The sequence below is a fragment of the Python bivittatus genome, unplaced genomic scaffold (genome assembly GCF_059951505.1).
Source record: "Python bivittatus isolate LINGU-HERP-01145 unplaced genomic scaffold, Pbiv_v1 ctg000480_np1212, whole genome shotgun sequence".
Classification (NCBI taxonomy): domain Eukaryota; kingdom Metazoa; phylum Chordata; class Lepidosauria; order Squamata; family Pythonidae; genus Python; species Python bivittatus.
In genome coordinates this window covers 73,839,325-73,855,966 of record NW_028277075.1, presented here as the reverse complement: position 1 = coordinate 73,855,966, position 16,642 = coordinate 73,839,325, and the positions used below count along the sequence as shown (strand labels likewise).

Here is a 16,642-nt window from a genome sequence, read left to right as displayed (position 1 = left end):
TCTGTTCATATAAATCACCCAAGGCAGGCTAGCATCTTCCAGCCACTAATCAAGCCTTGACACACCATCAACTGGATAGCCAATCGTTAACTTGCAATATTCTTCTTCCCCTTCCCAGCCCTCTTCCATGGACTGGAAGGATGGATGAGAATACTACCTGTGGCCTTAAAGTCTTGAGCTTTCTACCTAGATATTAAAAATCTATGCTGATGCAACTGTAGTTGCTCTTTGTAGAATCACCTGTCCCTACAGGCATTATTAGGAAAGGATAATGCTATAATTAGTTCTGTCAAATTTCTAATCCATGCTCCTGTTAAACAGCACACCTTACAAGACTTTTGGTCTGATTTGTGCACATTTGTTTTAGTCCCTCATTACGAGTCCTTTCCTGCAACTCTTTCGTCTTCTTGCAGGGCATAGTTGCATTTTTTCTGCCCTTGGGGACAGCTGCTCTCTTTCCTTTTCCCTAGGGTCTCCTCTCCTCTCCTTGCCAAGAACTGAAAATGGCTTCTGTTCCAATGGGGCAGAATGTGATATTTCTTGTTTCTCGTCGTTACTCTTAAGCACTGGGCTCGCTTCTCTGCCTTCTTTGTAGACACCTGCTTCCATTGTCAGTTGCTGCTGATATACAGTAATGTATCTTCAGCCTCTTTTGTGAGCTGAAGAATGGGCGCTTGATGCTTCAGTCCTCTGAATGTTTCTTCAAGGACTGTTACAAGCTTGCATTTGCTGTGAAAACGTGTCAGTTCGTTCTTGGGCAGGAACACAAACATGCCACAAGCATTGCAGGTGATGACAATGCAGCTACAGTACGTCCATTCATCTTCATGTTTGTTTCCTATAGTAGCAGCAGCAGCAGCCTTTTATTTCTTCTTGCTCCCTTCTCAGGTGTTAGCTTAGCTAAGTGCATACTGTTCAGAGACAAAATTTCTTAAGGACTGTCCTTTAAATTTCACACACCAAGCTCCAGTGGCAATCTTCTGTTTGTTCTTGTTTGTTAGCTCATGCAGTGCAATCATACTCAGAAGTAAATCCCATTGATGAAAAGGCACTTACTCCCAGCTAAATGTGTACAGAATTACAGCCCTAGGATGATATAAACTTCAACTACTTAAGACATTTCTTTTCAATTTGTCCTAATACACTCACTTGCAAAACTTAACAGTAATCAGTCAAATGCTTTGGGGCAAATATATTTTTTTTAACACAAGTGAACACTGGATGTCAGATAAGCTAAGCCTCTGGAAATAAACTAGTACATCATTACAGACAAAACACTCCATATACTTCTATATCCTCTGTTATAGTATCACACAATCTTGTAAGTAATTTCTGAGTACGTTGTTCCCAAACAACCTTAATTTCTTCTATAGTTAAATAATATTGCTCCATTGTATTAATGGTCTCTTCTCTTTTAATTGTAATCACTTGTTCTCTCTGGTTCCCTCTAGACAGCTTTCAAGTCCCCTCTTATCTGTTTATTTTCCAGTCAACAAAACTTTCCCATGGGAGGAATTCTTACAATTAATTTCAGAAACTTCATATGTTCTTTCATACATTTTTAAACACTCCACAGGAAATATTCTTTCGACTCCATCTAGCCCCTTAACTTGCCAAAATCCACATTCTAGTCTCCCTTTTGCTGTTTCCAAAAAGTAACTCTTTTTAATCTTTACACTTATATCAAGCTTCTTTCATCCAGGGTTGAAGGAAATTTTGCCAGTATAATAAATGCACTTCAGAAAGTTCTTAACTTCTAAGAAATCAGTAAAAAGCAGCTTCCTAAAGTAATTAAGAGAGGAAGTAGGCGAACCCAGTGTCTCTTTGAAAGGCGCCAAACTATGGCTTAGGCACAATGTTTTTCCCCCAGCTCCCAGAACTCACAGACCCACTGGAGATTGCTATTTTATGATCTCTTTGCAGGGAGATTCTGTATGGAGCAAACTTATGGGTGATCTTTGTCTTCTCCTTAATCTGGAGAGGGGCTCCAAGGAGCCAATCCATTCACCGGCTTCTCTTTTTGCTGTGGTTGTCAGCTCCACAAAAGCGGAGCCATCTTCAGTCCTCCATTACTGTCCCCGGAAGTCCTTAATATATTTTTGTATATATCCTTGCAATATCTAAGTTATCTCTTTGTTTATCTAAATTATAAGGAAGTTGGTATACTCCTCCCTCTTTCTCTGCTTCTCAAGGCTTATTTCTTAAGTACCTGATACCCATCTTTCAAAATCATTAAGGCTGTTTCAAGGGAATGTACTTCTCCCACCGTTAGAGGGTGAGAATGAAGCAGGGGGAAGTCCTAAAATCTTGACTGTCAAATGACCTATTCTCCAGGCTAAAACATGGACCCATGATTTCCTAAACTTGAAAAGCAACCCAAGGATATAATTCACACAATCTTTCCAAGGCAAAGTTAAAACATTACAGGACCAACCACAAGAAGAGAATTTTAGTGATATAGGGAGAAGTTGAAATCTAAGGCACTTGAGAGTCATAGCCCTTGACCTATATTGCAAGTGGGACAGTGAAAGCAAAGCAGGAACTACCCCCTCTTATCCCCAACTTCCTCCCCTAAGGCCTCCTCATAGGCACATTGTCTCCTCCGCCGAGGACAGGGTGGTGGGCTATTGGGTTCATTGGCTTCTGCCTCCCCCTCTGAGGAGTCAGTCTGCTCCTCCTCTTCCTTCTCCTCCTCTGAATCAGTTGCATCAGAGTTGTCCTCCTCCAGGTAGCGGTAACCTCGCACTTTGTGCCGGGGCTTGGGAATCTTAGGGAGACGGTAGCGAACACCTCGGGCTATCTTATGTTCCATCCACATGTAGAAGAACACTGCAGCCACCAAAGTAACAAGCAGGATGGATAATTTAGCCTGGAAGGAAAAGCCTCCGTTAGTTAAAGAACAGCAAAATTCAGGTGTTCCTTCATTCTGTCCTGAACCTTGTCCAAGAGGAAGTCAGCTAGAGAGAATTCAAAGTTAGACAAAATGTCTTGCCTTGCTTTAGAGTTCTTTCCCTTTTATTACCAGGTATGAAGGAAGGCAAACATAATCAAGGCAGGGTTGAGTTTCTTTCTCATGCTTTTCTCTTTCTCAGGACAGAGTAATCTTTTCTGACAGTCTCCCATTAATAGTTTCCTTATTTCTTCACTCTTTCCAGGTCAGGTACACACTAGACCAGAGAAATTCTCCTCCTTTCCCACTTTATATCTTGCCTGCATTTTACCAAAGAACGTGCTCTGTCCTTCAACCTGTGAGAATTCTCTTCTATGCCTGGCTCCCTCACTCACCTTCATGGGCAGATTCGACCAGTGATAAACAACAAACATGGCCAAGGCCTGCCACCAATGGTAGATGGTGAAGATGAAGTCCTGCCGTTCTTTGTCTTCATAAAGCATCCCCAGGAGTGCTGAAGGAAAGGAATGGTTCATCATCAGAACTGTGAGACTGATTTCTTTTCTCTCTCTCTTTTTCTCACTCTCATAAATAATCCAGTACTGGCTGGTTGGAAAGTGTGTTAGAGAGGATGGGGGAAAACATAGCTAACAAAAAAGCACCCAAAGGTACAAACCACCGACAGTGTCTATTTTTCTCTGTTAGTGAACAGTGAAGATGTTCAGATAAAAAACAGTTGAAAAACTTAATTTTACACTTTTTAAGCATTTAGAAGCAATGTTCAACTAATCACCATATACCACATCATCCAAGGAAATTGCTTTTGCTAACTGCTTTTACTATTCAGCTTGGCTTGATGTACCTCCTGCTCCACAGAGAGCCCAGCAAGTACCATGGCAAGACTTTCAGTCTGGAGCAGAATAGGAGCAAAGATCTGTTTGTTCTAGGAGAGGGACCCATAACACAAAGCAACATTATTTACTCACTGCTGAGCCCTGTCTTGTTGAGGGCACTGCCGAGGCCCCAGAAAGCAGCCAGCAGGTATATTATGGGTGCTTCAGCTAAATTCTTGGCTTGAGGCTCCCAACAGAAGAGGGCAATCAAGATGATGGCATGGACAGAAGCTCCAGTAAGCAGGGGAACTTGCCGGGGCAGCTTCAGCATCGTCAGTACCAGGGTAGAGCAGACAGCGGATGAGATTCCATAAGCAGTGAGGATATAAGCCATGTGTTCCAGGCCGATAGAGCAGACACCATAGCCCTGTCACACACAGGGAAAGAAAGCATTAGCTAACACTGCTTCATTGTGTACTTAGTCCCTCCTATTTATGAAGCTTACACATACCAGAGTAAAGCCAGTGCAGAGGAAGAGCACTTCAAAGCCACTGTAGATGAAGAAGAGGAGGAGGTGGCGCAGACGGTAATCTCGCATGTGTTTGAAAGGCAGTTGGAAGATGTTGCCCCATCCAATGCTACGTAGATCGATCTCCTCAGTGGGGCGATAGGCAGAGCCACAAAGAATCAACACCTGTGGAAACAAAAGGCCATTTGGGGATGACAAGGATAGGGAAGAAGTAGATCTCTTCACTTTCTCCCACTTTCCCTGTGTCAGTGTCAGCAAATTATTTGGGTCAGGGAAATACACTTAGATCATGTCATTCATACTGAATAAATTGGAGAGCGCACAAAGAATGAACTCAAAAGGGGGCTAGCATTTTCAGTGGCAGGCCTATCTCAAGTTTAATTCCACCCCTTGGAAAGCAAAATAGAGAAATAGATTATTTCTGCTCATCTTTATAACTGTAGTATAGATTAACTCCTTATCACATTAAGGGACAATTTACAGCCTAGCCACTTTTGTCGGACAGCCATTGCTTAGGTGTCCATTTTTACATACATCCTCCTGCAGCTGTATAATACCCTGGGATCAGAACTGTGTTTCTATCCCATGCAAAATGGGAACATGTTCATCAATAATCAATTTGATTATCCCAGATGGGAATGAAGCTGGCTTATAGAAGATATTGCTTTTGCCAGCAATTCCACAATGTAAAGATAGAAAGTTCGCCAACCTTTGCACACATACCACAAGCATGGAGAGGAAGGCTACTCCCATCAGCACACTCTCCACTATGATGAGCTCACTGCTGCGAGGCAATTTCTGGAGAACTGTGGTGTTGAACCCAATGAGGATCCCATGACTTGCAGTCCCTGGAGAAGAAAAAGATCTCGGGCTAAGGAGAGGCCCCACTTGGACAAGCAGTGGGGAACAGAATGAGATGGAGCTGCAGGTGATTAAGGCTTCTCAAGGGAAAAGCCCGTTATGTATCAGCCTGACCAAATTATAGCTGCCATCTTAGATACTCACCACAGTGCTTGACATAGTAAAGTGTGTGGTTCAGCTCGAAGAGATAGTTCTTCAGAAAGAAAAACATGGGAAACTGGGCACAGACAAAACTCAGCTGGAAAACAGGAGTAGAATAAGCTGTCAGCCTCACCAGGGATGGGAGAAAAGGAAATTAAGAGCCACACAGAGGACCTTTCTGAAGCGCTGAACTTAGCAATAGAGCTGTCATTTCCCAACTGACAACACAGAGGAGGACAGCACAGAGCACTACCTACCATCTTTTCCTCCCCCAAACCCACTAGGTTCTGTTGGCAGAGCTCTCACATAGAAGAAGCCATAGAAGATCGCCTTGAAGGCAGTGATGTAGGAATTGTAGGCCCCACGTGGTGCCCGTTTCTGCTCCTGGACATGTTCCAGCTTGTAGTTCACATATTCATAGTATTTCTGTGCCATCCTGTTGAAATAGAGGTGCAGAAAAAGAGTTTATGGGTTGGCATAGCTTCCTGTTTCCAGCTGGAAAGCCTAAGCTGAACTGTGCATTATTTCTCCATGTGGGAGCAACCACAAATTGCTTATGCAGAGCAGAAGCATCCAAAGGGTTGGTAATTCACTTCCCTTGTGACCATCCACAGAATGTGAAAGAGTCTCAATACTAGGGCCAGCCTGGGAAATGGTACTGGTAAGAAGACCCATCAAACTGGCAGAGAGCTTCATAACTATGATAAAGCTAGCCTTTTTCACTGAGTGCTTTTTTTCCTTCTCAGCCCAATCTTTGCAAATGGCTCACCGGAGGATGTAGTTGCCCAGAGATGCCCAAAGAGGTACAATGGCAGCCCCAATTGCCACTGCAGATGGCACCAAAGTATAGTAGCGCTCCCAGTAGTTAGTAGAGACAAAAAGTGTGTAGATGCCCACTGCCAAGAACAGCATCCACTTAGTGCCAAAAAACCTGGAAAGATAAAGAAAGATGCCTGGATTCTGGATGATGTGAATATCCAGCTTTATAGCTTTTAAAGCTCTGAAACCACAATTCAAGGACTGTAACTATTGGGAAAAACAAAGAAAAGTGACCCAGCAGAGAGCTTACCTGATGAATATTGGAGTATAGAGAAGTGCAGCAATGGGTGTGACACTGATGCCCAACAGCATTTTGCTATCAATATTCTGCAGCCCCAGGTTGCCATATTTCACCTCCCGGTAGGTCTCATCATAATGCAAGATGAGCTGCATCTGAAGTAGGCCTGTGGAAGACAACATGGAAACCCAAAGTTTAATCCTTTTTGCCCTTGGTCTGTTGTTCAGCTGCTCTAGAAGGCTTCCATGTTCAGTACTGTGTTGGTTCATTGCATTAAACCTTAAACTATGGTTTACAAATCACAAAGGCTGAGTTTTCACAGCACGCTAATCTCAAACCAAACAGCTACATTATGAATCTGTATGATGTGTGAACTGAGCTATAGTAATGCTCAGAAAAAAGAAAAAAAAACCTTGTTTCTCCAGGACCTTAATCTGCCTTTTTCTGCCAACAAGGAGCTTATCCCCATCTGAGACTTAACTGTCTTTCCAGAGCAACACAGAATCAACAGTGTGAAAGCATAAAATATCTGTCTGAATATATTCTTGGTAGCTCAAAAATCAGCTACAGGTCCTTAATTTGACATTCCAAAGATGGAACATAGAACCATGTGCACATCAACTCTGAGTTCTAAGCAATAACTCTTCCATATCGCTCTATATTTCTGAACAATAGAAAAGTAAATGCCTACACTAGCATCCCTTCTATTTATTTTGGGCGCAAGGCTGATTCTCTGCAGATCCCCCCTGCTTTGCTTAGAAGTATAGCAAGCCCTGCAAATAGAGAAGAATCTCATGCAGATTAGATCTGGCAGAATGGTCATGCTCTGGGTTCCTTCAGTGAAGCAGTGTCACCTGGCGGGGCCTAGGAAGCTGAGACATAATGTAGCTTGTCTTCTCTGTCATGGTGCTACCTTACAGAACAGCCTCCTCCTGGCAACACAAATGGCCCCGACTCTATTGCCTTCAGGAAGGGAATGAAGACCTGTTTTGATTAGGGACAAAACAAGTACTTTTATAAAAGAATCGAAACCTTTTATGGACTTTGCTGAAAATGGATGAAAATGAACGGGTGATTTCTGGATTTGCTGATTAAAAATGGTTGAAATATGGGAAGAAGGGAACTAAATAATGTAACTCTAAAGAAGGAGAAATAATAAAAGTTTGCATCTGCGTAAAGAAGATGGGAAGTCGCATCTTTAACTTTTCTTTTTTTATCTGCACTGTTTCTAGCGCTTCTTTTATCTTTTTCTATTTCCTCTTTATATACTCTTGTTTAATTTTTAAGTAAGTAAAAACTCTCAATAAAAAAAATAAAATAAAAAGGGAAGGCAGTGAAGACCTGGCTTTTCTCCCATACTGGGGCCAGGATGTTAATGGAGCTCTGGCATGCTTGTGCGTGATCAGTGGTGTGAGATTTTTATTGGGGCCTTGTCCTTTTTTTTTTTCCCCCTCTTTAAATTGATTTTGATATTTGTATTATGCTTTCAGTTTTGTTTGCCACCCATAGTTCCTCTGGTAGATGGGCAGCCATATACATTTGTCTAACAATAAATAAATAAATCTATGGCAGAAGGAGGAGATAGTAACACATGCAATGCCTACCTAGAAAAACCCCATAGGTCAGCATTCCTGCCACGCTGGCTGCCAGAAGATTCTTGACAACCCCAAGACGCTTGCGGCGGAAGTACTTTCGCTCTTCTTCCTCTTCGTTATATTCAGCATGAGCCCCCACAAAGTCCTCCAGCTGAAGACAGAAGCATCATGAGGAGTTGGAAGAAAGTGCTCTGTGAAGTGGTTAAGACACACAGACAGACGTATTTTGCAGAGGGAGAGAAGGTGGCCTGCAATCAAAGCTGGGATCATAGCCAAGGAAGGTCAGCCATACTCTGAGAGTTCTGTTCTCCAGGGCAGGGCTGTTTTGGGGAAGAAATGCAACGAATGCAAGCAGGTATAAGTGTTGAGAAGCATATGCATAAACACATACATATGTTTGTAAAGGGAAAACTTTTAGCATGATTGTAATACAGGCAGATGGCTTTCCCATACATAGATGCCAAAGAAAGATTACACCCACTCGTTATTTTGCTTCAGTGAAATACTCATCCAATTAAAAAAATGTTATTTATAATTTCTATGAATGATTCATAAATATATTTATAAATATGAAAATTAAGTAAAAATTACTGAAATTGTTCACCACCCAGAGTCCCTTGGATTGAGATAGGCAGCTATAGAAATTGCATAGATAAATAAATAGAATACAGATGGCATTTCTGCAGAGAAAACTGTGCACATGAGAGGGTAAAAAAGGAGTCCTTAGGTGGCATTTGACCATCAGACCTAATATATGTACATACATTTGTTTCCTAGTGGTTTCGAATAACTCAGTTTTCAAAAACTAAAAGTTTTGTTTTTTGTTGTTGTTTAAGTGACATGTTAATAGTGCTATGGATGAGGGTAGTTTTGTCCCACTTTTGTTGCTTTTAAAATAATACATTCCTGCACTTGGATGCTATATCCCCTTCATGGCATGGGACCAGGTTATCTGAGGGACCGCATCTCCCCGATTATATCAGCACACCCTATCAGATCTAGCAAAGAAGGCATGCTGAGGGTACCATCAGTTAGGGATGTACATTTGGTGGGTCCCAGGCATTAGGCCTTCTCTGCTGTGGCGCCCGCTTTGTGGAACATCCCCTCCCCCCAATATTGGAATAGCTCCATCCCTTTTGACCTTCCGGAAGTCCTTCAAGACCTGGTTATGTCACCAGGCCTGAGGCTCCCAGGGAACTGGAGACATAGAAGGCTCCATTGCTGAGTTAGCTATCCTTATTCTCTCTTGCCTAGGGTTTGTATATTTATCATATGTCTTTTAATATGTCTTTTAATATTTTTTTATACTGAGTGTTTATGTATGTGTTGTTTTTATTGGATTGTTGTAGGCTGCCCAGAGTCGCTTTTCTGTGAGATGGGTGGCTATACACATTTGATTAATAAATAAATAAAATATGGTCATTCTGTAAAAATGTTGAAGAAAATGAAAAAAATGCAAAGATTGTATTCAATCATGTTCAGAGCAAATTTGGAAGGCACATGAGAGTGCAAGTTACAATAAAGGAAGAAAATATCCCCCTACCATTTGTAAGGGCAGGAAACACATCAAGCTGGCAAAGACTGCTTTCGTCACCATGACAAAATATTGCAGCTTAAGCATTGGGAAAATGCCACATTTCAGCTCTAAAAGAAGCACTTCCCTGAGAAAGGTGTCGAAGAAGGCTGCAACTTATGGGAAACAATTGTATATTTATGTTGCTAAAAGCTGGTTGAAAGCCATACTGAAAAATATTACTTCATATATATAAGTCTGGCTAGGTTCCATCTCTCCAGCACTAGTTCTGAAAGAATAAGAATGAAGGCGGCAATCACTTGTTGCATGTTAACCTTTCCCCCCGCCCCCCAAAGTAATATGTTTAAACTCTCTAAACCAGTGTTTCTCAACCTTGGCCACTTGAAGATGTGTGGACTTCAATTCCCAGAATTCCTCAGCCAGCCATGCTGGCTGAAGAATTCTGGGAGTTGAAGTCCACACGTCTTCAAGTGGCCAAGGTTGAGATACTTTTTTTGTAAATTGTTTAGAGCAGTGTGATACACACAAGCACACATCCTTCACAAGACAGATTTCCTTAGAATAACCTTCTCCAGTCTGGGAACTGAAATCTGAAATCCCACACCTCTGAAGAGCACCAGGTTGGGGGAGGGTCCCTTAGATTATTAAAAAGTTAGATACCCTTAAGCCAAGCTGGCCATACAGTGATTTCCTAGACACATCCATATAGTCGGGTTTTCCCCCCCGACAATGTATAAGTCTTTTTCCACTGTCTTATTATGGGATACTTTTATGACTTCCCAGGCTAGCCTACAACCAGCTCCCATCTCACTTAGCTTCTCAAGCCAGAGTCGCAGCTGGGGAGATGGGCGGCGAGGTAAATCGAAGGACGGAAGGAGCGAGCCAAGGCCATCCAGGTCCTGGATGTTATGGAGCGGGGAAAGTATTTCTTACCTGCACATCTGCCCCATTCAGGACAGGTCCATTCATTACGTCATCAATCTCGCGTCCGCCAGGAGGCACCTCGCCCCCCCGCGGCTCTTCGTACACGTTGCCACCTGTAGGAAACATTCAGAGGAAACGAAACGAAACTCCAACCAGTCCGCAGCCCTCTCTCAGGACTGCCTTCTGCGTCCGACAGCGACAACAAGGCTCGCTCTCGGGTCCCGAGGGCGCAGGGTTTCTCCCTCCTACAAAGCACGCTCACTGTCGGACTTCCTCTTTGCTCCCAAACCTTCTGCGGTTCCGCAGAGCAGCAAATGTCCGAGGCAAGCGGGCAACAAGGAAGGAAAAAGGCTGTTCAAGTAAAGGCTAAAACGTGAGACGTCTTCGGACCAGGTTTGCTCTGGGCTGGAGGTAGAGCAGGATTGCGCGCACAGTGGTTTCTACGAATAAAACCGGAGCGAGGCAAGAGCAGAACCCCGAAAGAGACGCATCGATTGGGAAGATCCTTGAGTCGCCCCCAACCCTATTCCCTACTCCCCTGCCCAGAGAGGGGGCGTACCTGGCTCCATGGCCGCTCCTGCTTTGAGGCCAGCTGTCCTGCAAGTGCGACGGTCCTTGCAAAGTGAAGCAAGGCTAAAGTTGTCGGTTTTTAACACTACCCTCCAAAACCAGAAGCGCAGAGGATTCACTTCGCTTTTCCGCCTCGGGTGGGATGGGCGGGGAGCTACACGCATAGAAACGCTCCCTTAAAGGGATAGGACAGGCTGGCGCTCAGGGGTTGCGCGCGCGCGCTCTCTCGTGTGCGAGAGAATCAGACAGACTGATTCTAATCTGCAAATATCTAATTTGCAGATTGAATAAATCACAGCTGAATTGGCACAGTATGTTAAACTATAAATCATGATTTACAAACCACTATAACTAGGCTCACACAATAGGTGTATCCAAAACTATACCATATTTTGGTTTAGCATAATGGGTAATCCCAGCTGATGTGTTTAAATTTGTGTCTTCAAGTCCTACAGTTTTCTTGGCAACATTTTCATGAGTGGTTTGTCATTGCCTCCTTCTAGAGTTGAGAGAGGGTGACTGGCCCAAGGTCGCCCAGCTGGCTTCGTGTCTAAGGAGGGACCAGTCTCTCAAGTTCTAAAATGTTTGATTCATTGAGTAACAGGGCTTCTAGCTCAAGAAATTCCCCTTTGTAGCGTTAGAGTCAGGAAGCTGAGACGGATATTCTCCAGATCTGCAGGACGGCTGCAAATGTAGCACATAGCTTTGTATATTAACACTGCATTACAGTGCAGAACATGGAAGTGCTGTGTAGAGTCCCATTGGTCCACTGTGGGTCAGTAATTGTGGCCGTTTTGAAATATCCTATCAGTAAGAACAAAAAGCATATCTTTGAAACATATTTCACTTCATATCTGAACTAGGACTTCACTCACCTAACAGGGCAGTGACCGCTTGGCCCGTGGATCTTTGGTATGCTGCTGCTGCATTTATGGGCAAGACTAGCCAGATGTTGATATGTGGACAGGATAGCTATATTCACATTACTCCAAACCCACCACTCCAAATCCAGGAATGCCAATATGAATTTGAACTGATGAGCTTCTTAGGGAGGACCTGAGCTGTGGGTGAGGATGGTTTTGGCAGTGAGTTCTGGTGTATCACATTTGGTGTTCCATTAGTGCACTGCTTCATCTGTTGAAGGAATCACAACTTCCTGTCAGGCCTTTGAGGTAGTCCAGATTGGGAAATACCACAAGAAATACTATAACTCTGTTTTATTGATACAGGCTATAGTAACTGAATCTTGAAAGCCTGACAGTGGTTCCCCTTTCCTCCCTCTTATAGCAAGAAAGTTAAGGCTGAGCCAGTTTAAATTTCTTTCCAATGTTCTCTTCCTGTAAAAAAATGTTTTACTAACTACCATTGCATACTTTCTCCAAGGTCATATTTGGTACAGTTCCTTCTTGATTCTACATGGCTTTATACCCCCAGTCCCTCTTGAGCTCTCTGGTTGCCAAAGACCCCCAAATTGTTTCTAATATGAGGAGGAAAGCCAACTGTGCTCACCATGGTTAGTTTTAATACCACAGTAGAATAAGTAAAAAAGACCCAGATGTGTGTTGGACTTCAACTCAAATACTCAACAGCCATCATGGTTATCAGCTGATAATTATGGGAGTTAGTTCAAACTGGAAGACACCAGGGTGGGGAAGGTTGAACTGGAAGAAGAGGTGTAGGTCCTTCCCTCTTCTACTCTCTCTCCATACATTGGTTCTCAATTTTAGGTCAGATTCACTATAATTGATTTCTGCTCCCAAGGCAAAGTTAAAATACAAAAATCTCTCTAGTTGGTTGCTTTGTCCCAGTGCTGCAGCTATTTTTTTTTTCCTTTATGAATTAGTCTTGATGACAACAACATGTAATGTTTCTATGTTTTGCCTAACATTTTTGCATGTAGGAAGGGTTGCTCTGGACCAACATTAGAGGCAAATATAGTTTATTCTGTTGTCCCTGTTTCAGATTCCTTTCTTATAGCCCAATGGTCTACACTTGCTTCTCATGAGAAGCACAAGTCTAAGGAGAAACACACAACAGCAATTCATTGGACACTCTGTACAACACATGATAGGTATGTATATATGTGATGATGGACTCTATCATACAAACCAGAGCTCCGTGATTTTTATTGCCATGAGGCTCAGGAGAAAAGCTTTATTTTCTGTATTATTTTTTTATTCCTGTTGCTCTTAAAATATGAATTGCCAGTTCCTTTAGCATGTAACTTATTTGGTTTGAAAAGTATGTGTTCTTTTCAATTTGGAGATCCTCTGGATAATGGGCAAGCTATGAATATTTTAGACAAACACATTTATTCCATGACCTAAAGGCAAATTACTTAACATTATCACTCTTCAGCTTGAATATATGCCATCAGCATGTAGAAGGAAGAGTCTTACTGAACAATCAGCCTGAATCCATGCTAAGGATGTTCATACTAGTACTGTGCACCATTTCAGGGTCAGCTCTGGATCTGTTTGTTCTCAAACCAGCTATTACATTCTCTCCCTGTTCCTCAAAGGTGGTTCAGCATCCTATACCTATACCTTGCCTCTTCCTTTATGCTTAGAATGCAGCCCCTAATCCATCCACCTTAGCAATTTGCAACTGAAGTCATAGCTATTGTGAAAAGTACCTATGGCATATTCCTGGTTGGATGGAATTGGTTGCATCCTCTTACTGATCAGCTGGACAGGAAAAAAAGATGAGTATTGATGAGCTCATGATGATCTCTACATTTTGAAGGTCAGCAGAAATGAAGATGACAGGTCAGTTTTCAAGTGTTACGTGAGGAATGGGGTGCACGTGTATTGGAAATGCTGCTGGGATGAATGCCAAAGACTGATTTCTACCATAAAGAATTTGTACCACTGATTCTTAAATGAAAACAATTCAATTAGGATTCCCAATTATTATATGTTCGCAAGATAGAATGATTTTTTTTTCTTCTGTAGAAGAAAATCCGACATAGTAAAATCTATATGTTTATATGGGGCATCCCACAGATATCTTGAAGAAACTCGGTCTGTGAGCAGTGAACAATGACACCGCTGTATTTTTGGAATTTAGCATTTTGTAGCCTCAAAGGCCACCTGTGTGAGTGACTAAGTAGGTACAAATTGATGGTATGCATTTCACACTTTCCAAGTTTCATTTCTGCAGCATGGCATCCATGCTCTCCTCTAACTTCTGCTTTTAAATACAGTCATCTTGAAACTTTCATTTTCAATTCTGTATGCTTCATCAAAATTTAGAAAATGTGTGCCAAATGTGATAATTAAAAGAGAGGTAAAAATAGTGACTAGGAAAGCAAAGCAAAACTTCTTTCCTGTATTGGATTCCAGATAGGATAGTGTACTGCTGTCATTGTCTGCAACATGTAAGAACATTTTTTATCAATAAGGTTAATCAGATCAGTTTGAACTCCAGTACTGGGACAGAGTACAGCAATGCCCACTTTTCCTGTTATTTTAGATGCTTTTCAAATTGTGGCTTTTGAGGCTATGAACAAATTTTCTGGACAGGTGAAGGCCACCACATTAATTGTCCTCGTTGATAATCAAATTTGCCAGGATATAACAGTCCCATGATTATGGAAGGCAATTTCCTTGTGGAAATAAAATGTTACCTTTGGCTTAAAGAAGGCAGTTACAAGACCATTATTAAAAGAAACCCATTGAAGAGTCAATGCATGTTCTTTCTACCTATGGTGAGTCAGAAGGTAGTAGTCTTGCAACTCCATGTGCATATGGAAAATATTGATGATGTGGACAGGATACAAAACTGATATTGCTTGGGTCACTTGGATAGATGACTCCACTAGGAACTGGATGGGGGAAATGCGGCTCTACTTCTCCTCTTGGATCTCTTGCAGCTGCTCACATTAACCATAGCATTAACCTGGATCACCTGGCAAGGTTATGCCTTAAGGATGCTATTTTGCATCACTTCTGGTCCACCCTTTCAGATCATGTTCAGAAGCTGATTTTGGGGGACTACTATTTAATACTTGTTGGCTTATAGTATTCACCAAGTTCTGTCGCCTTTCCTGTTTAATATTTACATCTGGGAAACACTGTCCAGCACTTTGGAATGAGGCACCAGAAGTATCCAGCTCTACTGCTCTTTGTAATCCAATTCCCAAGAAAATGAAAATGATCACCTTGATGGTTGCCTGTATTCAGTAATGGGCTGGGTGAGAATGAACAAGCTGAACTTAAATCGAGACAAGATAGAGATGCTGTTGATCATTAGGAAAACAGGCGTTGTGGCTCAGTCTTCTAGATGCAGTTCATCCCTGTTGAAAAAGAGGTTAACAGTTTGGGCCTCATTTGTCTCTGGATTCCTTGGTAACGTTAGTGGCAAAGAATATGTTTGCACAACTACATTTATTGCGTCAGCTAAAATTCTTCTTGAGCCAGTCAGACGTTACCCATATCTTGGTCATGCTTTGAGTGACTGCCCTAAAGATAGGAAGAAGGGGCCCAAACTGCAGCAGCAACATCAACAACAACAGATCTGGAGGCCACAAGGTGAGGAAATCAGCAATATGACAATAATTAGCACTAGTCCCATAGGCTCCTTTGACAAGTCTCACCATTGGGGTGTTAAATCTTGATCCTTCTGGGATCTTGTATTTCAGCTATGCACTATGAGCATGTCATAGATGCTGGATAGAAGCAAAGGTAGTATTCCCACTTACGTTCCATCTATCCCTTATTTCTTACATTTTTAATGCATCCAATAACAGGGGTCTTTGTGGAGATTTCAGATTACTATTTCAATAATAATAATAAAAAAGAATGAAAGGAAAACCAGCCCATATTATCAGGGCAGAATTTCCAAGTCTGACTGGTGATATCCCAAAAAGGAAGTTTTCCCATTAATGTTTCCTTCCCTTATAATGGTGATACATTGTGATTGGAAGGAATGTCCAGCTTGTTCCGCCCTACTCTTGAGGCAAGGCAGTGTCCAGACTGTAAAGTGACTCAAAAGCCCAAACTAGCAAAAGGGGGTGTGGCAGCACTGTTCCCACAGAAATATCAGGATTTTTCATCTTATACTTTATTTTTTTAAGAGAGGGAAGGGGGTAGTTGTTTTGGCCTGAAATGGAGGTTGGCAGGATGAGGCACTTGTTCCTGGTCAGCAACTCCTGATCAAAATGCTGATTGGCTAATGACTTGGTATAGTCAAATTAGCCTCAAAGGACAAGTGCTGATTGGCTGTTGATTCTCTGCGAATTCCATAGACTCGTGAATACAAAAATCTACCTGTTCTGATAGTATTGCAACTTAATCAATATGGAAATAGCCAAAACAGCCTGGTCAATCTCAGCTTGTATTTTAATTGTGGAATTAGAAGACCCTGCTGACTGAAGGCGGTCTGACAGGAAGTGACCACAGATTACACAATTCAGTTGAAAATCAGGAGTCTCAGAACCTTTTCTGACAAACACATTTTACTAAAAGGCATCACTTCACTGAGGTAGGATTTCAGCTGGGATGGGAGGTGAAGGCAGGTTGGTTATGCAGTTGCAGGTTAGATGTGAATACAGTACCTTATCAATTAACAACTGTAGTGTGTTAAAACCCATTACATTTGTTGAGATAGCCTGAAATTTTTTGATGTATGGTTGTTCATCAATCTCTCACTCAGTAATGCCCTTAAAATCTCATTTTTCCTTTTTTAAAATAATTGTTATTCAAGTT

The 16,642-nt window shown here is 42.1% G+C and overlaps 1 protein-coding gene across 3 annotated transcripts; it reads right to left on the bottom strand.

Moving 5' to 3' along the window:
* Positions 1-692: 692 nt before the first annotated feature.
* On the bottom strand, positions 693-11,089 carry UNC93B1 (unc-93B1 regulator of TLR signaling). Of its 3 annotated transcripts, none has more exons than XM_025172952.2 (12): positions 10,924-11,089; positions 10,374-10,477; positions 7,916-8,097; positions 6,324-6,477; positions 6,024-6,185; positions 5,561-5,690; positions 5,258-5,351; positions 4,976-5,100; positions 4,235-4,417; positions 3,877-4,150; positions 3,286-3,404; positions 694-2,869 (listed from the first exon to the last, which is right to left on the bottom strand). In XM_025172952.2, the coding sequence occupies exons 3-12, from the start codon at positions 7,938-7,940 to the stop codon at positions 2,543-2,545; spliced, it is 1,593 nt and encodes a 530-aa protein (XP_025028720.1). In that variant the 5' UTR covers positions 7,941-8,097; positions 10,374-10,477; positions 10,924-11,089; the 3' UTR covers positions 694-2,542. The 3 variants fall into 3 exon arrangements, with proteins under 3 accessions (XP_088002431.1, XP_025028720.1, XP_007437930.3); XM_007437868.4 differs by having other exon boundaries at positions 7,916-8,057; XM_088146305.1 differs by lacking the exon at positions 10,924-11,089 and having other exon boundaries at positions 693-2,869; positions 7,916-8,057; positions 10,374-10,648.
* Positions 11,090-16,642: the final 5,553 nt, after the last annotated feature.

Coding starts and splice junctions, on each gene's coding strand:
- UNC93B1 (XM_088146305.1), bottom strand. CDS start 10,490: ATGTTTCCTACAGGTGGCAACGTGTACGAAGAGCCGCGGGGGGGCGAG. Junction 6,478..7,915: donor GACCTATGGGGTTTTTCTAG/GTAGGCATTGCA, acceptor TGTCTTCCACAG/GCCTACTTCAGATGCAGCTC. Junction 5,101..5,257: donor TTACTATGTCAAGCACTGTG/GTGAGTATCTAA, acceptor TTTCTTCTCCAG/GGACTGCAAGTCATGGGATC.